The sequence below is a fragment of the Aethalodelphis obliquidens genome, unplaced genomic scaffold (genome assembly GCF_003676395.1).
Source record: "Aethalodelphis obliquidens isolate GAN/ISIS:26980383/991018 unplaced genomic scaffold, ASM367639v1 scaffold2, whole genome shotgun sequence".
NCBI classification, from domain to species: domain Eukaryota; kingdom Metazoa; phylum Chordata; class Mammalia; order Artiodactyla; family Delphinidae; genus Aethalodelphis; species Aethalodelphis obliquidens.
The window spans coordinates 32826583-32850259 of NW_020837946.1; the positions used below are offsets into that span (position 1 = coordinate 32826583).

Here is a 23677-nt window from a genome sequence, read left to right on the forward strand (position 1 = left end):
TCCAGACAGGTCCAAACTCCTAGCATAGTATGCTAGCCCTTCTGTGTTACTGTCTTGTCTGTGTCATCTGGGTTCCTCTGGATCATCTTTCTCCATACCATCACTTAGAACCCCAAACTCTACTCCCATCTAACATCCTCCCACCCCCCAGTAAAAGCTCCACCCTCTCCGGCCTCTAGGGCTTTGTGGGTGCTGCAGCTTCTGCTTAGAGGGCCATTGCTCATTTCTAAACTAATTCTTACTTATATTTTAAGACAGTCAGGAAAGTTATCTCAAAAGGAGAAATTGTCTCTGACTCAGTAAGACTGGATTAGGTATCCTTGCCATGTACATCCATAATACCCCTAGTTTTCACTCGATCACAATACTTATAATCTGTACTGTAATTTTCTCCAATTAAAATTTTCTCCAAATCTACTGTGAGCACCTTGAGGGTGGGCTGTGTCTTTTATCTCCCACTACAGTGCTTGCTACACAATAGGTGTTCAAAAAAGTTTTTTGATGCTCCTTCAAAAAAGGAACTTACTGGTCACAACTGAAATTGCATTTTGTTTGCAGTTCCTCTCCTGCCCCCAGTAGAGTCACTTTCCTTTTTAATCTATCCTGCCCATCTGTCAGTCCAAACTTCTTCAAATTACTTCTATCAAGGTCTTTCCTTCCTAAGAAACTTTGGCCTCCCTATTGTCTATGACAGCAAGTCCAAAACCTGGTTTTCAAAAGTCTTAATGTCTGTTTGGTTCTACATGTTCTGCTTTATTTCCAGTCTCTATTCTCCTTTATTTCTGGTCACTTCAGATATTCTGCCTTCACTTTTCCTACTGAAATCCCAGCTGTCCTTTCAAGACCCAGCTCAATAATCATTTCCTCATTGAAGTCTTCCCTGGCTCTTCAAACACGTATTGAACATATAGTTTACCACTTATTTGGGCACTTACACGTCATCTTGATTGGATGTAACCTCTTCCTGGGTGGGCCTTCTCTCCTCCACAAGATGGCTTAAGTTCCTGGGGGGCAGGAATCGTATCATAATCAGTACAGCAGTAATGATTCAATTTCAAGAAAGTGAATAATAACACATTATACCAATAAAATGAAAGCTGCCCAAATATGGAATTTGGACTTTAATTTGAAAAACACCAAGAATAAAGAGGTAGATTAGTTACTATCTAAGTTTGTCCTTTGCTGAGAGGTATATAAACTGGGAAGACGGATCACATAGGTGTAGGTGTAAATGAGAATTTTACTTGTGGTAAGTCATTATTAAAAGGTTCAGCAGGTCATTACTATACATTTCCTCCAGGTCATCATATTTTCTCTAAGGACATTTAGTTATCATCTTGAACATTACACAGTGGGTTCTGTAGAGGACTGCAATGTTACTCTGTAACATCATACATATAGTAAGGTTGGGAATGTGAGTCAAAAGGAAAAAGGTAATCCAAACCTATTATCCCTACAATATTATGTAAGGTGACAACAGAGCCTATGGGAGTAGACCATGCTTTTTCCTCAAGCAGAAGTTCCCTTGGCATACATGGTTGTCCTGTGGATCCTGCTCCAGGGCACTTAATACACTGAATTAATCTAGAGTCAAAAACAATATGTTGCCTTCACAAGCTCGTATTTCATTTTAACAAGGCCTTCTAAAAATACAAAAGTCTTGATGAATTGGGCAATTGGGATTGACATGTATACATTGATGTGTACAAAACTGATGACTAATAAGAACCTGCTGTATAAAAAAATAAAATAAAATTCAAAAATTAAAAAAAAAATACAAAGGTCTAACTGAAAAGATTATTTGATGATGTGAAGCATAAATGCAGTGTCAGGCCAACAGAGATAGTTGTTTTGGTACCTGGTAACTTTTCAGTAATCTCAAATTGTTTCATGTATGTTCCTGGCTACTCTATTTAGCCACTGGGTCATTTCCATTTTTATTTTTGAGTTTCTCTTCCTACAATTAGAAACTGAAAACTGTAGTTCAAAGCAAAATGGAAAATACATTAGAATCTCATCTTTACCAGTTCTGTGGTTTTGGGCAAGGTGTCTGACTTCTCTGAGCCCAGTTTTTTAATTTATAAAATGGGAATAATAATATGCATTTTGTAGAACTGCTGTCAGAATTATCAACATATGTAAAATAACTAACACACCATACCTGGCACCATAGTGTGCAACTATTATTCTAATGTTAGTTGATTTTTTTTTTTTGATGTATCATACTGAGTAATGAAAGTCATATTAGATGGAACATTTACTCTTCTGGTGCAAAATACCTAAAATAACACACTAACAATCAATTTCTGATGACCTCATAAAATCAAAAGATACAATCACTGTTGTCATTAATATGATCTTTAATAAATGGAATAATGCACCATTTTACAGCAAGCCATTTTTAAACCTAAAGAACTTTCTTAAAATCTTCTTCTCCAATGTCTCTGTATCAATACAATCTTTTTATTTAGGTTTATATATATCAAAGCATTTACTTACAGTTATTCATAGAAAACTCTTTAGTGGCTTAATGTCAGCTTTCATAGTGGCATCAATAGATAATACAAAAGAAAAGTGATTTGCTTTATTTCATACTCACACCGATCCATCAAACACAACTTATACAGCATAGCAAGGTCTCAGACGGCTTATACAAAAGCAAAATAACTGAAAGCAATTATTCATAAAATTCATATATGATATTCTATTGGTAATGTAAGAGCAAAACACACCAACAAAAGATACCCGTTAACAAGAAAGAGGGTTCTGAGGAATTGCCAATATTTTTCAGCCTTTCTTATACCAGAAAAGCATCCTCAGAAATGAATACTCTGTAGCTTATGTTTCTCCTGTCCATTCAGAAAAAGCATGGCAGCTACACATTTCCATATTTCAGCTACTACAACACCCTAAGAGTTAGTGTATTTTACAATTATCCACTTATCTTCATTTGAAAAATTATCAACAGAAAATTAAGGATGATTCCAGCTTATACAAACACTTATACAATATAATCTCCATGGAAACATGACAAGGCATACAAAAACTGTTTAAATAAATAAATGTGACCAGAAAAAGAAAAGCCACAGAAGCCAAGCAATTCAATATTAAACCAGGACCTATCTTTGAAGCTCATCTTTTATTAATTCAGTGTTCTTACTGTTAAGCTTCTTTAAAAATATGTTTTCCCTATCACACTTAAGAGGATTGGTAATAAGGTGGAGAGCCTGAGACAAGAGACCGGTTACAAATAACTTCACTGCAAGAATTTTAAGTATACATATACAGCTTACCAATTTGGAGCTTAAACTTGTCTGAAAGAAACATTCTATTTGGATCTGACAATGTGATAAATAGGTTACCATAGATTACCTTCTCGAAACCATCCAAGCTACTACGAAAGCTATAAACTCACTAGTTCACTTTTAGAAGACAGTTTAATAATGTTAAATTACCTCTGAAAAATTTTATCTCAGAGGAACTTTATCAAGTTCTCCAATTAAAAACACAAAAACAAAATGAAACAGTTTGTCCCATCATGTATAACCATTTAACCAAAGAAAAGAAATCGTTTGAAGACTGTGCTTCAACTCTAAGGCCTAAATATGCTGCAACATCTAGACAGTTAGTTGAGTCATTTCCCTCTATCCAGTAATTATAAAACTGGGCAAGTTTTTATGATTAATGAAAGCTGATATTATATTTATGTAAATGAAGTCAAATCATAAGATGAAACATTAAATGAACTGTGTGTGCAACAAATTCAACTGTATCTAACTGCTTGTTTGCTATCAATTGAAGTTTTTCAGTGTGCAAAGGGATGAAAAGGGCCCTGAGTTTTTAAGTAATATTATGTCTATAGAGCGAGTCTAAAACAGGAAGATGGTTCTGAAATCTAAAGGTACAAATAAAATGTAAAAAACCCACATGTTGTCTTTTAAAACATTAAAAACAAAAACAAGTTGCAGTTTAAAATACAGTAATTTGCTTAAAAGTTCAATCATAAACTGGACGCCCTAATGATGTGGTAAGATTCCTTGTCTCTTACCCAGATTTTAAAATCTGGGTCTCAAATCAAGTTTAAAAAATGAATGTTACAACATTTAATAGTAACACTATGAATATCACAGTAATAAAGGAATTAGAATTTTCAAGATATAATATTTATTTTAGGCATGATTTTAGTAAACAGCATAAATTCTTCTGAAGTATTTACTTTTCAAATGTTATCAGCCATGAGATAAAATCCTAAATTTTTCCTTATATGCACAAATACTCAATTTTAACCAGCCACTTAAAAGTTAAATGAAACTTGTTAGAGTCCAGTCTATGTTGCAAAACTATGATGAGTATTTCAAAAGTGGTCTGCAAAAATGTTCGTAGATAATACCTGATTATTGTAGGGTTTGCTTTTGAAAGTTAATATTGTATTTTGTGTTTAATATTTGATACAAAGAAATATGTAAAATGTTGTGGCTCAATCATAATGAATGCTAAGCGTGCTGCAATAAAGGTTAAAAAAGAATAGCAAAATGATATACAATTTTGTATGCACGGCTTTTTACTTATAAACTAATGAGAGTATAAAATCATAAAACTCCACAATAGAAAATGTTAGATAATATAAACTTAAGTGCTGATTTGCTGACAATCTGATGGTTGGATCCACTGTCAAATGGTAACATCTTAATTCTCAATTCTATCCTATTTAACTATTACTTAACTGGAGTAATGAATTTGAATATAACAAAATATAATTTTAGGTGTTCTTAAATATAAGTAGGTATTAAAATAAAACTGAGGAGAAAATACTAAAGGAACCAAAGCAATTCTGTCTGAAGAACTGAGACTTAGGTGTTGAGAAGCCTGAAGTACACTGAAGAGTAACGGATATAAAATGAATCAGGAGGGAAGCAGAATAGATATGAAGAAAACTTTCCTGACACAGAAGATTGCAAGTCAGATAACCAAGGGACAGAGTAAGTGAAGACAGAAACTAAGAGGTGAATGAAGGAAAGTAACAGGGAGGTGCATCAGAGTGCCCTGGGATTTTTTCTTTTCTTGTATGTTAGTTTAATCTGGGAACCTGTAGAAAATCCTTCTTTTGATAATATTTGTGTAAACTAGTTTAAACAGTGATTTGCCAGATTTACTTAATCAAGGATTATATTTAGGAATGGATCACTCAAGGTAGTTTTGGCTAAAGTTTACATAGTTCAGAATCTAAAAGTTAAAATGCACTCTTATTTGCTGAAGAGCAAACTGACAGTAAAAGGTATGAATATTTAGAAACTTCCCAGTCTGAAAAAGACTCCTGGGGTGTCTGTGGAACTGTTATACAATTTCTAGGATAACTGGTCTAGATAATCAACTAACATGTGTGTCCAGATTTTAAGTTTAAGAAGTTAGCTTGGAAGATAGAGTAATATATAAAGCAATCTGTGAATAGTTATGTAATAACCTGCATATAACTGGTAGTAAGTTTAACATAAATATATAAAATGTTGTATAGAAATAGAATGTAATCTCACATTCTAGGAACTAATTACCTCCAATGAAATATTCATTTTTATAAGTAAGAAAAAAAAACCCAAAAAGTTTGTTGAAAGTTTTTTCCATTTTAAATGACTTTGAAGAGAGAGGTTTATAGAATGAAAAATTCAGTAAATAGCTGCAGCCTATCAGGTGTTTCATTTGGCTTTAGAAGCAAAATTAGAAAATATTTTAAATAAAAATACTTGCCGAATTTTACGATAACTCCCACTGAAACACATACTTACTTGAGTGTTCCTACCTTTCTTTAATTATTTTCACATTCAGAACCAACACACATTTTCCGGAACAAGTGGATACCTGAAAGGAAGCTATACAAGTTGCTATATAAAAAGGACATTATCCTTCTATCCTTCCTACATCCTCTTCAATTAGTTCTCTGGATTAGTAAAATTTTCTAAAGTCACTTTTAAAAGCAGAAATTCTCAAAATGAAGTGAAAGGATTGATGAGACAAAGTGAACATTAAATTAATTCCGTGAAATCAAATATGGAATCAATTTAGGAAAAGGTCTTTGTTCCCATAAGCCTTCACTTTTCCCTTAAAATTTACTTTACCTTTAGTTCTGCAATATAAGAATGTCAGGAGTGAAGAGAAATGAAATGATTTTAAGATTCATGATGGCAGATGTGGGATTGAATTTTGTCTTGAATTAGTAATTTTTTCTCAAGCAACAATCACTACAGACATGTCTGTACATCTCCTTTTGTTTGCCTAATTTCTAAAGTCATTAAGGTATCTGGTTTGGTTTATATACAAGCCACAATTGTGTTGGGGTATAATGACTAAATTTCTTACAAAATGTCAGTCCATTATGCATACTGTCATACAGTGTATAGGCAGTGTGGTGTCAATGAAAGAGATATGAAGAGAGCAAGCCTAGGTTAAAAATCACAGATTTGTCAAATACTAGATGTGGACCTCGGGCAAATTACTTAGCTTCTCTTAGCTTCAGTTTCCCCATCTGTAAAATGGGAATATTAACTATAATCCTCATACGGTTGCTATGAGGACTAAAAGAGATTATGTGTATATATATATATATATATATATATATATATATCCCAGCATTCAGTATATAATAAATGGCCAATTAGTATTAGTATCTACTCCTTTGCCTTCCAATAACTTTTTACACCAATATTTTTTTCCAATTATGCATTTAAAAAGAGGGAACGGAAAAAAAAAAAAAAAAAGAGGGAACGTTTTAGGAATTATAATTAAATCATTTTGTCTAAACTGAATTCAAATCAAGTTCTTTCAATGACTTAGTTCTGGTACACAATTAGGATAGTTAAGGGAATTAATATTAGACTTTGATTACCTATTATGATGCTTTTAGGGTTATAATACTTTTAAGGTTGAATTTTAGTATTTTTTCATTAAATGAATAGCCTTTAATTCAAAGGGACCCAAATGCTTTTCTACATGCAAAATTCTGTGATGGAAGTTAAATATTAGATTTAATATACATTATTATTACATGAATAAAGGTTGCAAATGAGTATTTTAAATAATCTTGCTTGCTTGTAACAGCAAACAGATTCTAAAAAAAAATGAGTCTGATATACAATTTAATTTAAAATTTATTAAAATGATCTACACTATTTCTCCTACTTTTCCAAGAGCCTACTAATAAAAACATGGGGAAAGGAAATTATTTGTTTTAAACATGCTCGCATAAAAATGGGAAACTATAAGGAGTTCTTTAATTTGGTATACCAATTTTTGAAAGCATTTTACTATTAAACATCAAAAAATGCTGAAAACCTTACAATTAACTGGCCAAAACACAGTGTAGTAGAATGTAAGACAACTCTTCTGTCAGAAAAAATCAGTTAGACCTCAAATGGTCATTTACCTTCGATGCTTCCAATTGGAGAAGGAATATAATTTATTTGGACTCAGAGATGTTCTAGAAATACTTAAAAGTAATATCCTGGAATGCAGTTGAAAGCCGTTGAAAATCAAGAGAACCAAGTGAAAATTCATTGGAAAAAATATAAATAATTCATTACATAGATAAAAAAATAAGAAAATGAAAAATTTTTATGCTAGATGACTGAAAAATATGTTAAGGATCTGAATCAAGAGAAAGGCCAATAAAATACAAAGGGTGGAAATCCTGGGTACTAGCAAAATAATGTTAATTCTAAATTCAAAACCACATTCAGCAATCTAGCTAAACATCTCACTTCATAAGATCACAGTAGATGGCAAACAAAAGAAGGCTTATATGCACAAGTCATAAATATTTTGGATAGCAAATTGGGAAATTTAGGCTGTCTTTAGCTAAATGATGTGGATAGAGGAATATGAGTGAGAAAATTTTGTTCAAGAGATAAAAACCTCAATCAGGAATTTGGGATTTGTGTTTTCCTCTCAGCTTTTTTATCTCCCAGAGAAATCTTAGAACTTAATTAATGTCTATTAAGTACTTGAGAATCTGGAAAAAAAAAAAAGTGAGATCTTCACTGTTTGCAAATTGATAGAAAACGATTTGTGCTCATAAAAAAAGTCCCTTATTTGACATAAAGTGCTTTATTTAAAAAAACATGCAGAGATTGTTTTAGAGATGATTATCAGTAATGAAAGAAGCAAAGGAAGCTTTAAAAAAACAACATGATTTGAATATACATAATGTTATCACTAAAAGGTACATTCTAATATAATGTAAATAATAAATGCTCACATATCAAAGATGATATGAAAAACTGGCAAATGGAAAAATTATGAAAATAGGATTAGTGAAGAAACAGTTTTGAAAAGAGAGAGGTTAAGTCTCAGGCTGCTCAAAAATGATAGGTTTGGCAGCAATCCTTCCTTCCACAGGGATTTGGCATGCCTGTTGAATGATTTTTCCACACAGTGTTTTAGGTCATGGGAAGAGGAATCATTTTCAGATAAAGTTACCAGGCTTTGCTTGGGAAAAGAAAAAAAAAAGATACTACAGGTTCAAAACTATGAATTACTTTTGAAGTTATTTTAAACAGGATGTAATTTTATTTGAGTCAAACATGGCCTATTCAGAGAATGAAGGCTATAATACTATATTGTGTTAACCATCTATCTACTTAAAAATTCCATATAGGTATAGCTCTATAAGTTTTCTGATAAAAATGTGCTACTTAAATGAATATGGAACATGAACATACATATAAAAAATAAAATAAAATGGAAAACAGCTAATATTTGACTTGCTCATTGTTCTACGCTCTTACGAACTTCCAAAACCAGAACCAAATATGTTTATTAAAATGCCTGGAAGGAAATGTTTAGGATTTGGAAGGATAAAAGAAATGGCATTTCAAATTAGGTTTTGGTAGTTCCTTCTTTAGAGCCCTTGAGACAATGTTTTTGCATTCTCCATAAGGAGAGAGAAAGCAAGAAATCAGGTAGCTGCCTTCTCTTGTGCAAAAATTCACTGTCAAAGAACTGACCTGCTGAAAGTATGGAGGATGGGGGAGGAAAATGTTCATATCTTGGAAGAATGCGTATTCTGTTAGGAAGAGAACTTATGAGAAAGCTACTTGTGGCCTATAGACTATTGCACATTCAAACAAAACACAAGAGAAAAGAAAGTCCAACAGATAATGTGTTCAGGAACATATCAACATATAAACTAGCTTGTGCCCAGAAATAAAACATGGATACTAGACACCACTGCAGTCAAACCTGTATTAATTTGTTTCTGATTTAATGACCTTTAGAAACTGGTCCAAACTGATTATCAGCAATACATTGTTTTTGCTTTTTTTTCTTAAAAAAATATTTTGAGACCACTTTTGATACACACACATATAATTCTGTGGTCATAACAGACAAATATAACTTTAGCGAGACTAAACAAAAGTGCAAAACTTAAAAAAAACAAAATTAAAAAATATGGAAGCATAAGCTAAATTTTTCTGCATAGCTGAAATCTATTTAAAGCAAGTCCTTGTTGCAGGGGTGGGAGGGGGTACTGACAGGAGAATAAAGCAGTTTTTTTTTAAATGTCTTCTGCATGTTTAAATGATGCAAAAAATAATTTCACTCCATAGGCTTGGAAACATTTCACAGACAGTTCATTCCTATATCTTTTGACACCATGGTTGTGGCAGTGCCTCCTTCTGCAAGGTAAACAGCGGTGCTGGATTTGGAATGAACTGCCCTGTCTTTGCCATTGTTGTTGACCTCACAGTCCAGTGGTTCAGTGGAGATGACCCAGGTGGATGGGCGCCACCGTTTAAGAGAATAGGGAGTTTTCACACGTTTCTTGATTTTTTCACCAGATCCTGATTTGCCATCTTGTGTTGACTCACCTACTGAAAATAAAAGTGCAGAAAAATGAACTATATATAAAGAAACTATTAAAAAGTAATAAGTTAGGGTTGTAACTGGAAAAGAGATCAAACTAATGTCTACAGGAGGAGCTAATGGACATTTCTTGAAATTTATGATGCTAAACAATATTTTTCTAGGCAAACCTTAACCAACTTATTTTTGATACTCTGTAAGCCCAACGTTTTTATAACTGGTTGAATTATTCCACAGGGCAAGGAAGAAAATATAGAAAAACCACAAAAAGCAAAAAGAGGAGAAAATTCCAAGTTCTCAATTGTATTCTCAAATCCTTTGGTTATTGGTAGCAAGCCTAACTTGGCAAAATGCATTTAATCATTCTACTTCATGATCAAAGTAGGCACCTGGAATATAATACTTTTCAGAAGAGTGACATAAACACTACAGTACAAATTTTCTAGTAATTTCCCATCTCAAACCTGACAAGACATTTTACTGATATGGAACCTTGCCATAAGGTATGTCAACTTTTCTATAATACAAGCCACTCAAGCAAGGGGCTAGATTCTACTGATTTTGGACAGCTGAATCCCTTTAGCCCATTTCTTAGTCCTTGACAACAACCATAAAACATGACTTAGTTGTTTTTTTTTTTATAAGTGCTATCGGTCTAAAAGAGAAATCATTTTGTACAATGATGACTGTTAAAGATTTTGGTGAGCTCTCCTGTCTTGTGTTACAGTCCCTCTAGGACCATAAACCAAGTATCAAGTTATTTGTTTAAGTTGCTAGAGGTCCCATAGTACAATGCTACAGGCATGTGGGAGACTCAACACACAACTCCTGAAAAAACTGACATTAAAAACCAAGAACAATTTTATAGTTTCTTTATAGTGACTTTTCTGAATTTTCTCTGGACTTTTAAGATTTATTAAGATTAGTCAGATAAAATCTAAATGTGTATATAATAGGTATAATATGCTCAACAAACTGTTTCAAAAGTTATACTGGTATCATTTTACTTGGATCTTTTAAACTGGTGAATACTTTATCTCAACTATTCACAGAAAGTATGTGAGTTGCATTATAAACCAGCAGCTACATAAGGCACATACTAAATTGGTAATTATTCTGATTATTGTGACACTGACTTTTTAATTATCAACAAAAAATTACTTTTTTCTTTACAATAGTCTAATTACTTTTGAAGTCCAATCAAATGCGGAAAAGTAAATATTGCTGTTGAAACACAATCTGTTTCTATCTAAGTAGTTACTTAAATGGTCCCAAAAGACAAGGAGAGATTATACAATCCCTCCACTTACACTGCAAACTGCTGTCATCAAGGACATTTGTGGCTGAAAGATCCAGAGAATTAGGCCTCTGTGCTCTTCTAGGCTTTGATGGTCCAGGGTCTGCTATTGTGCTTGGAACACCCTGTGTAAGAACATCTTGCTCTGAACATGGATTGCTGTTGTTGTTATTGGAATTAGTTCGGCCGCCTTCCAGTGGCCGTTCCCTCCTGTCCACAAGACGATCCAGAACACCTTCATCGTGGCCAGCCTGTTGCTCTCGTCTCAGTAAAGGTTCATGCTCATCAGGACTGGAATTAATATTCAGCCGGGTGTCCTCACCAATGAACTGATTCTGCAGCATTTCTTGGGCTCTATGTGCCACTGTGTTGGCTGTCTGGCCAGATGGTACTACCCCATTGGCATACTGGGTAGTGGCAGCATGGGAGTTAACGTTGTGGTTTCTACCTGCCACACCATTCATGGTGACTGTCACCACATGAGGTTCTGCAGCATTGATTGTATTCATCTTGGCAACTCCAGTTTCTACTTGTTTCAAGTTTGATTTGTGCTTGCTGCCAAATTTCAGCCGGGGCTCCTTTGTTGAATTTTTGGTGTTTAAAGGCAAACTAGTAGGTCTCTTAGGAAGGTTCTGTTGCTTGGGGAGAGGATAGATCTGAGCAGGTGGGACATCAGGAATTAAACATGCTTGGCCATTTGCAGCCTGTGTGAAGTCCTGCTGCCCAGTCACTTCCACCGCAAGCTTTATGAGGGGGTAAAGCAAGCTAGAACTGGTACTGCTCAGGGGGTCTGGCGCACTGAACTGTTTAAGAGAATGCTCCATGAGATTCTCATCAGAACTTTCCTTGAGGTTTTTATCAACTTCTTTTGGGTCCAGCTTGTTGGTCTCCAAGTCTTCTTCTGTCAGTTGTAAGCAGACAGGGGTTGGCCCGATTGTCTGTGAAACATTTGTAGCATGCAGATTTGTTTCATCTGGGTATGGCATCTCAGATATAGTGGTCATGCCGGTGCTTGGAGTGAGGCCAGTGGTGTTTGTGGTTGTAGTGTTGGTAGACAGGCTGGTGACGCTTGTTTCAGGGCTGGGGATTCGAGCTTGTGCTTGCTGCCGTTCATAGTTAATCGAGTTTCGGTTCTTTTCCCCTATAGTCAAAGGAGTGCTGGACATCGAATGCTCAGAGGAAATATTCTTCACAATGCTGTCAGTGTGATGGATAGAGTCTTCAATGTATGAGGAAGAAGAATAATCTGGATAAGGGCCAATCTTTGGCACACGCCTATTGTGTGACAGGTTGCTTAAAGAAAGAAAAAAAGTGCCATGTTGAGAATACATTTATGACAAACTGACTCTCCAAGTTTAACACCTCTGATTTTAAAGTATGAACTGCTTTTTATTTTATTTCTAACCCACAGTATTCTAGAGATTATTTAAGAAAAAAAATTATAATCAAATATTAATCAAGTATCAACTAATAACTTGCTAAAGGCTAGTTTTATACTACTTAACCCTACCAAAAAACCTATGTCAATCTAGATATGATTTTTATAGATGTTCATTATTTTGGTTTATAAGAGTTATTATTTTTAAAGATCTCCCCTATAGTTTTGTAACATTAGCAAATATATCTTTATAAATTGTATATTTGCACGAGACATGAAGTTCTGTGAGAGGAGGAACCAAGGCATGTGTCTTTTGCGTTTCCACCATTCTAGATACACAGTGGCTACTCAACAAATATATTACCAAATAAGTTCCAAATAGTAAAAAGAACACAAGCTTTTAGGTTATTCCAAAGTGTTCCATTAAATGGCATAGTCTAGCAAAGAAACATATCTTCCTAGGTAGACTGAGCCATATCAATGAAGGTCTTAGATATGGGTCTTAGAGCCTAGAGTACAAGACAGAATGTGACACTCATATTAAAAAAAAAAAAAAAAAATCAAAGATTCAGGACTTCCCTGGTGGCGCAGTGGTTAAGAATCTGCCTGCCAATGCAGGGGACACGGGTTTGAGCCCTGGTCCAGGAAGATCCCACATGCCGTGGAGCAACTAAGCCCGCGCGTCGCAACTACTGAGCCTGCGCTCTAGAGCCCACGAGCCACAACTGAGCCCGTATGCCACAACGACTGAAGCCTGCGCACCTAGAGCCCATGCTCCGCAACAAGAGAAGCCACTGCAATGAGAAGCCCACGTACCACAAAGAGTAGCCCCTGCTGGCCGCAACTAGAGAAAGTCAGCACGCAGCAACGAAGACCCAAATATAAATAAATAAATAAATAAATAATCAAAGATTCAGAACTGCTCTCCAGTTACCAAGGGTTTTTCACTGTCACTATCACACCTTGGGAGTGATGGTTCTTGAGCATCACACTATAATATATTTATGTTTTAAAAATAAAAGCCAGGCCAAGATATGGAAGCAACCCAAGTGCCTATTGATAGGTGAACAGATATACTATATGATTTCACTTTTACACTGAATCTAAAAAACAAAACAAATGAACAAACAAAACTAAACAGAAACAGAGGTACCGATACAGAGAAGAAACAGGTAGTTGCCAGAGAAGAGGGGGTTGGAGGGAGGAAAGAAATAGGTGAGGGAGATGAAGAGGTATAAAATTCTAGTTGCATTATAAATGAGTCATGGGTATGAAATGCACACTGTGGGGGAATATAGTAAATAACTATGTAATAACTTTGTATGGTGATATACTGTAACTGGACGTATCTTGGTGATCATTTTGAAATATACAGAAATACCAAATCACTATGTTGTGTAACAGGAACTAACATAGTGTTGTAGGTTGATTATATTTCAAAAACAAACTCATAGAAAAAGAGATCAGACTTGTGGCTACTAGAGGCAAAGGGTGGGGGTAGGCGGAACTGGATGAAGGCAGTCAAAAGGTCCAAACTTCCAGTTATAAGATAAATAAGTACTAGGGATGTAATGTACATGATAAATATAATTAGCACTGCTGTATGTTATGTATGAAAGTTGTTAAGAGAGTAAATCCGAAGAGATCTCATCACAAAGGGAAAAAATTGTTTTTTTCCCTATTTCCTTAATTTTGTATTTATATGAGATGATGAATATTCACTAAATTTATTGTGATAATCATTTAATGATGTATGTGAGTCAAATCATTATGCTATTTATGTTAAACTTATATGGTGCTATATATCAATTATACCTCAATAAAACTGGAAGGAAAAACGAAATGAAACGAAATGAAATGAAATAAAATAAAATAAAAGTGAGGGAGAGTTTTAACTAAAACAATCAAGTATAAACATTGGGAACATTAATAGATACAAGTGTTATAGCAGAAAAGCAGCAACTAAAGGAGAAGTGCTATGAAGAAAGACTGATGAAGTTATTATGAGGGGAATGACAGGAAGGGGAGGAAGAAAAAAGCTTTTGTACTGCACAAGACAAGGAAGTTACGGAGGGATGTAGGGTAAGATTCAATACAATGAAACCTAGAGTGGAATGAGTGTGGGATGAACCATGATTTGGAGGAAACTATTTAGAAGACATGAAAAGAAGCATGTAAAGGGTAGAGCTGAATAACATAGGAGGCAAAAATGGCCAAAGAAAGGAGGAGCATCAAAGTTTCTTCTTACCAGTCAAGAAAAGTTAAAAAACACTTAAAGTAAAACTAGCTGACTCTTAAGAGAGATGCAAATAGCATACTAAAGCACGTAGAAAATACAGAGATAAAGGGAGATGGAAGAGTAAGACTATCTTCAGGTGTGTGTAAAATGAGGAAATTTATATTTAGAATTGCTAGTCTCTACCTTCCTTGACTTCCTGATATAATGGGAATAAAGGTTTATATGCTGAAGGTAATTCAGTCTAAATGTAAGTAGTGTAAACCCAATTTTGGGCCTATAATTCATAACACAAACCGTTCTCAGAAATTAGAACAACAGAAAATAGCAAAGAAAATGATTCAAGAATTGAGTTGTTTTTATCTCAATTTTCTCTGGTTACTCTTTCCTGGATGCCCTTCTGAAAACTTTTAACATAACATTTTAGATAAAATGACAAATTTTGGGGAAGACTTTATCCCCTAAACATGGAACAAAGAAATACAGATTACACAGTCTGAAAGTTCCAAGTTTTAGGAATTTTTTTAAGCCCTTTTATTTAGAACCAAAAATCATAGTTCTAATAGTTCTAAGAAATATCTCATGAAATAATGCTCATAATGGGATGAAAAGACCTTACAAATTGCTTTCTTGTAAATGTAGTAGCATTCTATAAAGAAAGAACATTGGATAGGAAGGCTGGAAACTTTAGTTTCCAGTGAAGCAGTGGTTAGATACATAGGCAAATTCATAGAGGTAAACAAACAAACAAACAAAATGCAGGGGAAAGAGAAATAATACCAACAAAGTATAATCAAGACAATATAGTATGTAGAAGTGCTTATAAACTTTTGGAACTATGAAAATGTTTTTCCTTCATTACTGTAGGGAACTTGCAGCATTAACAGAGAAAGACTGATCTTTTACTATATCATCAGATATACAAAAACACAGATTTCACCTTGCACTTATACCAAACAAAAACTTCAGTAAAAGAACAGGAATACTGAAAAAAAAATTATGACATTAGATTGTACAAGTTAATCACTGCACTTTTAGTCTGGTTTAATAGTATTTATTTCCTGTTCTCTGTTTGGTATCAGTTTTAAATACTGACAGAGGGATTCCAAACCTTCAGGGTCTTACCGCTCATTCTGCATAGCAGTAGACATTGGATTGACTGTTGGGCTCACAGATTTGTTTCTTTCCCATATCATCATAAGTTCAGCCATCCTCTCCTCAGCACACTGTGCGGTAAGCCGAGCCTCTGCATCCTGGTCCCAACAGTCTTCGATTGTCTCCTTGAGTGACCTCACTGCCTGTAATAAAGTACGTGGTCAAACAGTGTACCTTATCAAAAAATACTGAGATTTTTAGTGACATGAAGTGAAAGAAATCAGTTTTATTTAACCAATATTTTATATAACTATAATAAAATATCTTAGACTTCAGAGATTTGTAAAGGGGCATATTTCTCAAAAGGTGAGGAGCAAGTATGTAAGCAAACTTTAACTGGATTCATTGAAGAATTATCCACAATAGTAAGCAGTTGTAGTAAGTTACATGTTTCTTCAAGGCCACACATTTATGTCATTGTTGATCCACAGCACTGTTATTTCAATCAATAGCCACTAATTCCACTTCAAAAATGAGTTCTGAGTTTTATGAAATTTTGGCACTAGTCTGTCTTCAATCTCTAGGTGAACTTTTTCTCCTTTTCTCCTAGTAAGAGTGCTTCATTCAAACTGTAAATATTAAAGGCCTGGCATTTTCTTTGTATTTAAAAACTAGTTTCATTAGTAGTATCAAAAGCAGTCCCATTCTGTAGCATTCATATATATAAGCAATGAACAACAGTGTCCCATTTGGGGAAAGTTGGTATAAACTCCCTTTTAAAAAACAGGTTTTAGGGACTTCCCTGGTGCTCCAGTGGTAAAGAATCCACCTTCCAATGCAGGGCACTCGGGTTCGATCCCTGATCAGGGAACTAAGATCCCACATGGCGCGGGGCAACTAAGCCCACCTGCCACAGCTACTGAGCTCGCACCCCTCAATGAGAAAGCCCAAGTGCCACAAACTACAGAACCCACGTGGCGTGGAGCCTGTGTGGCACAACTAGAGAGAAAAAACCCACACGCCACAACTAGAGAGAAGCCTGCACACCACAACTAAGACCCTGTATACTGCAACTAAGACCCGACGCAGCCAAAAAAACCAGATTTTATGTACTTAAAGATACCTTTTAAAATATATATTATCACTTTATTAACATCGCACTCATGGTCAACAGCACTATACCTCATGCCCTAATGAAGCTCATCTACCACATGTTTTTCCTTCTTCATAAGGAATATCACAGCCTTCTTGTGCATAGGAACACTAGACAGTAGTTCAGCATTACACTTAAGGGCCATTTTAAACTGTGAAATCACCAACAAAATGCACAAAAATGTGAAAAATAAGGCACTAAATACATAGCAAAAAGGACACATGTTTACAGCACAAGAGATGAAGCAAGAAGGCCTTGTTAGACCTTCAGCTGGGAACATTACATCTGAACTCAAGTTTTTCACTGCTCTACACATATCTACAAATGACTGGGACAGTGTTCTGAGTGTTGATTTCAGGACTACAAATACACTTTAGCAAGTAGTTGAATTCCAAATATGAAATTCATGAATAATGAGGAAAGACTGTATATAATGGATTTAAAATGGACTTGGATTTGAAGATAATAAAAGAAACTCAAGAATCAATTATAACTAACTTTTTGTGACAAATATACCTCTAAAAACTAGTTATACATTTACCTTAGTGGATTTTAATATTGGTTTGAAAAAACGAACTGGTCCCAAGTTATGAAAAGAGGAATTTTTCTTTTTATTTTGAAATAATTTCAAACTTACTTTTCTTGTCCTTCATGATCTTCGCATTTTTGAAGATTATAGGCCAGTTACTTTTTAAAATGTTCCTCAACTTATCTGATGTTTCCTCATGATCAAAGTTTGCATCTTTGGCAGAAAATCACAGAAGAGATGCTGTGTTCTTCTCATTGAATCCTATCACGTGGTACACATTTTTGATTTGTCCCATTACTAGAGAAGTTAAGCTTGATCACATGACTGAGTTGGTGTCTGCCAGGTTTCTTCACTGTAAAGTTCCATTTTCCCTTTAATAATCAATCACCGTTTGGGGGGGAAGTACTCAAAGCCCTGTAAATATCCTGCCCTGCATTAAACTTTTCACCCACTAGTTTTATCATCTTTTGATGTTTCCTGGCTGAATCAATTATTTCTGTGATGCTTGCCAGTAAGAAGACACTTAAAAAAATGATAGTAAATCCATAATAGGAATATAGACAAAGTGCACATAAACAAGAAGTGCAAATACCTTAAAAATATGCTAGGGCTTCCCTGGTGGTGCAGTGATTGGGAGTCCACCTGCCAATGCAGGGGACGCAGGTTCGAGCCCTGGTCCGAGAGGATCCTGCGTGCCGCGGAGCAGCTGGGCCCGTGCGCCGCAGCTACTGGGCCTGCACTCTGGAGCCCGGGAGCCACAACTCCTGAAGCCCTCGTACCTGGAGCCCGTGCTCTACGGCGGGAGAGGCCGCCGCAGTGGGGGGCCTGCACACCGCAACGAAGAGTGGCCCCCGCTCGCCGCAACTAAAGGGGGCCCGCGTGCAGCAGCGAAGACCCAACATGGTCAAAAATAAAATTAATTAATTAATTTAAAAAATATATATGCTAGGGCTTCCCTGGTGGCGCAGTGGTTGAGAGTCTGCCTGCCGATGCAGGGGACACGGGTTCGCGCCCCGGTCCGGGAAGATCCCACAGGTCGCGGAGCGGCTGGGCCCGTGAGCCATGGCCGCTGAGCCTGCGCGTCCGGAGCCTGTGCTCCGCAACAGGAGAGGCCACAACAGTGAGAGGCCCACGTACCTCAAAAAAAATATATATATATATATATATATATATATATACTAAAATGCTCAACATGCTCAATTATTCACCACGTTGAGGTAGTACATACAATGTAGTGGTTAAGAATATTAGTTCCAGCTTTGTAGTATCAGTACCAGCTCAATTAAGATGCTGGCTTCAAATTGTGGCTCTACTATTTACTAGTTACAAATCAAAACAAGATCCATTTTTACCTACCACATTAACAACGATAAAGAAAATTTTGTAACACAAAGTGTTAGTGATGGGAAAACAGGCTCCCAATATATATTATTATTGGGAGTGCCATCAGTTTGGAGGGTAATCTGGCAATAACAAACTTCAAATGTATTTATCCTTTGATCCAGCAATACTACTTCCAGGAATTTATTCCTCAACTACACTTTTACATTTGCAGAAAAATCCATGTATAAGATGTTCACTGCAGTTGTCATTTATAACTGCAAAAGCTGGAAACTACCTACATGTCCTCTAACAGCAATCTGCTAAAAGTTTATGGTATAATGGATACTATGCAGCATTAAAAGAATTAGGAAGATGTATATGTTCCCAATTGCTAAGGAAAATAGGTTAAGTGGGTATAGTAATTCCCATTAGTATGTTAGAAAAGGATATAAAAACATATAGTCTTGTAATAAACAGACATTTCTGGAAGTCTACAGAAGGAATTTAACAGTGGTTGCTTCTCCGGAGGGGTTTTTGGATGTCTGAGGTGAGTGTAAGAGTTTTCACTGCATATTTTTTGTATTGCTAAAAATAACTTTTTAAAAAATATATATTTATTTATTTGACCGTGGCTGGTCTTAGTTGCAGCACACGGGATGGCATCTTTGTTGCCTCGTTCGGGATCTTCGTTGTGGCATGCGGGATCTTTAGTTGCAGCATGTGGGATCTTTTTCAGTTGTGGCATGAGGCATCTTTAGTTCTGGCATGTGGGCTCTTAGTTGCAGCATGTGGGATCTAGTTTCCTGACCAGGGATTGAACCTGGGCCCCCTGCACTGGGAGCGTGGAGTCTTAACTGCTGGGCCACAAGGGAAGTCCCTACGTGGGCCTCTCACTGTTGTGGCCTCTCCTGTTGCGGAGCACAGGCTCCGGATGTGCAGGCCCAGTGGTCATGGCTCACGGGCCTAGCCGCTCCGCGGCATGTGGGATCTCCCCAGGCCGGGGCACGAACCCGTGTCCCCTGCATCGGAAGGCAGACTCTCAACCACTGCGCCACCAGGGAAGCCCCTAAATGACTTTTTTTAAATGGGTAATGTATGTATTGATAATATGTCACTAAATTCAAAAGGTCAAAAAGGGAATACAATCTCCCTCCCATCCCTATCCACCAACCACACATTTTCCCTCTTTACAGGCAACAAATATCACCCATTTCTTGAGTATTCTTCCAGAGAAACTCTTGTTTTTTTTCAAGCACATATACACCACACACCCACACATACAAATTTATAGCTTCATCCATGTTCTTAATTACTAAACATAAAGTGCAACACTGAAGCATACACAATGAAATCTTTCTAAAGCAAAGATCTGGACACCTTTACACACAAAACTAAAAGTGACCCTTTCCTTTTCAAAAATAAAGCACTATCTATTTCACAGAGCCCCATTCACCAACTGCTTGCTGGCCCAGAAAAGCTCAGAAACACCGATATCCAAGTAGTTAGAAATTATACACTGAGTTTTCTATATCTTGAGGAAACAGAGACATTGAAGATGGATAAAATTTGTTATTTTTCATTATACAGTTGGGAAATAATTTGATAAAATTCTTTTTAAAAAAATGAGACCAAAAAAGGACAGTCATCAAGGCATTGTGTTGGATGATGAATAAGATCAGGTAAACAGAAGCACTGCTCCCTACCTCTAAGAAGTTTCCTTTTTTTTTTTTGCGGTACGCGGGCCTCTCACTGTTGTGGCCTCTCCCGTTGCAGAGCACAGGCTCCGGACGCACAGGCTCAGTGGCCGTGGCTCACGGGCCCAGCCGCTCCGCGGCATGTGGGATCCTCCCAGACCGGGGCACGAACCCGTGTCCCCTGCATCAGCCGGTGGACTCTCAACCACTGCGCCACCAGGAAGCCCAGAAGTTTCCATTTTTAACACAGAGTCATTGTTGGTAAATAATAGTAGTAAATAATTGATGAGTTCTAACTTTGTACTAGATTGTTTTAACTCATATAATTTTTATATGAAGTAAATACTATTATCACCTCCATTTTTCAGGTGCAAGAAAAGAGGCCCAGAGGAGAAATTAGGACACATGGCAAAGTTAAGATCAAAGGCCAGGCAGCATAGCTCCACAATTTATACATTATCCTATGCTGACTGACTCTAACCTATGCTGGTACAGGAAAGTTCCCAGTGGATAAATGGGTTCGGCTACAAAATTTGCAAGTTGATTTTTTTGAAGAAAATCTATTACAAGTTCCAAACAACGTTAAAATCATAGTTGGTAAGTCATTAACACAAGTAAAGACTTAGAAGTTACTAATAAGAAATTGGGAAAAGGAAAAATTAGAAAAATAACTGAGAATTCTAAGAGGGTGACTATAAGGAGGACTTTGAGGGTCTAAAAAACAATAATTTGGTTGGATAAAACTTCCAGAAATAGAGTAAAGCAATATTGAATATGCCAGAATAAGGGGAAAAGTCATTGAAAGAAGACTAATGAAATAAACAGTATTAAGTCACCAATGGGAAGTTAGGTCTTCAAACAAATACTGAGAACAGACTTGACAATTTAGATGAAATTTAGATGAAACAGAGAAATTCCTTCCAAGACACAAACTGCCATCAACTATACTCCAATAAAAAATTAAAAGAAGAAAAAATAAGACTGCCAAAGCTCACTCAAGAAGGGATAGATTACCTGAATATTTCCTATATCTATTAAGGAAGGTAAATTTGTATTTTAAAACTTTCCCACCAAGAAACACCAGGCCTGGATGGCTTTCTGAATGAATTCTACTAAACATGTAAGAAAAAATTAATGCCAAGTCTACACAAGTCTTCCAGAAAATCAAATAGGGGAGGATATTACCTAGTTCATTCTATGAGGACCTCAGTCAAAATGGCAGACGAAGGAACTTTGGGGGACTTTCCTCCCAAGAAGCACCAATAACTTGGCAAATATTATCAAACTCAACTTTACTGAAACTCTGGAAGTTAGTCAAATATTACAGCAACCAACTAAAAATATAACTGGAAAAAGAAAGGCCACTGAAACGGTAGGAGAACTCTGTGGTGAGGAGAACTCTCCTCTGCCCTGGAGTGCTGGCAGATATGAACACGGCTGTGCATGTTCCCAAGGTGGGTACCTGGTCCCAGAGGGAGAAGAGTGATCTTGTTTCAAAGGAATTATGCTGTTTTGACATGTCTATGAGTTCCCTGAAGGACTGATTCAAGAGGTCTATCTTTGTTCTGCCTAACTCAGAATTCTCTCAGGACAGGGAAGTAGCTATGACTAAGTGGAGAACATTCCCTGAAAACACTGAAAGCCAGATGAACAAGTACTATAGCCTGGGGCAAAATATAGTAGTTGAGGCACACAGCAAAAATGCTGAAAGTCAGGGAGTAAAAGCTGGGTGGAGAAACTTTGGGGAATAAGGGCATTGAAAAGCTTCCAAATATACTGGGGAATCTAGAAAACCACACACAGGTCCAGGGCAGGATGCATGCTCAGAGAAGACTATAAGGTTTCATAACTGGCTGGCTCAGCCAGTAGGAAGTATTTAGGCTCAGCACTAGCAGGAAGTGAAGGCTAAGGCAGAATTGTAAAAGGCCTGGATAAGTGTTAACAGAGGGCCCTAACACAAAGCTAATCTCCAAAGACTTGGAGAATATTTTTCTTTTGTTTCCTTTTTGACCATAATGATATCCAAAACATACAATTTTAAACAAAAAATTACAAAGCATGGGAAGAAACAAGAAAGTATGCCCCATTCACAGGACAGAAGAAATGAACAGAAACTGTCCTCAGGAAATACAGACATTGGAGTTACTAGCAAAGACTTTAAATATGCTCAAAGAACTAAGGAAACCGTGGACAAAGAATTATAGGAAACCAGGAAAACAATGTCTCAACAAATGGAGAAGAGCAATAAAGAGACAGAAATTATAAAAAGGAATTAAAAAGACACTTGTGAGCTCAAAAGTACAAAAACGGAAATGAAAAATTCACCAGAGTGGTTTACAGCAGATCTGAGCAGAGAGAAAAAGAATTACTAAACTTCAAGATAGGATACAAAAATTATGCAATCTGAGAAGCAGAAACAGAAAAAGAATGAAGAAAATGAACACAGCCTATAAAACTTGTGAGGCACCGTTAATCGCACCAAAATACACATTATGAGAGCCCCAGAAGAAGAGAAATTGGAGAAAGAATATTTGAAGAAATAATCGTCAATAACTTCCCAAATTTAATAAAAGAAATGAGTCTACACATCCAAGAAACTCAAGGAACTCAAAGCGGAGTTCCATACTGAGACACATTATAATCAAATTATAAAAAGCCAAAGATAAAGAGAGACTCATGAAGCAGCAAGAGAAGCAACTTGAAATGTATAAGGGATCCTCAAAAAAGGTAACAGTTAATCTCTCGTTAGAAACCATGGAAGTCAGAAGGCAATGGTATGACATTGTTTAAAGTGCTGAAAGAAAACAAGTGTTTTCTGTAGAATTCCCAAGAATTCTATATCAGGGAAAACTATCCTTCAATAGTGAAAGAGAAATTAGAATCCGCCTGCCAATGCAGGGGACAAGGGTTTGAGCCCTGGTCTGGGAAGATCCCACATGCCATGTAGCAACTAAGCCCGAGTGCCACAACTACTGAGCCTGCATGCTACAACTACTGAAGCCAACTCACCTACAACCTGTGCTCCGCAACAAGAGAAGCCACTGTGATGAGAAGCCTGTGCAAGGAAGAGTAGCCCCTGCTCGCTGAAACTAGAGAAAGCCTGCACACAGCAATGAACAC

General features: G+C 36.3%; 1 protein-coding gene across 1 annotated transcript in view; it reads right to left on the reverse strand.

The window, feature by feature from the left end:
• Nucleotides 1-2342: 2342 nt before the first annotated feature.
• BMPR2 (bone morphogenetic protein receptor type 2) overlaps nt 2343-23677 on the reverse strand; it is a 201376-nt gene continuing 180041 nt past the window's right edge. Inside the window, exons 11-13 of the mRNA XM_027123800.1 lie at nt 15889-16061; nt 11163-12442; nt 2343-9860 (exon numbers count right to left, since the gene is read on the reverse strand). Of these exons, the coding sequence (XP_026979601.1) occupies nt 9610-9860; nt 11163-12442; nt 15889-16061 (1704 nt within the window). The 3' untranslated portion in view covers nt 2343-9609. The remainder of the gene's footprint in view (nt 9861-11162; nt 12443-15888; nt 16062-23677) is intronic.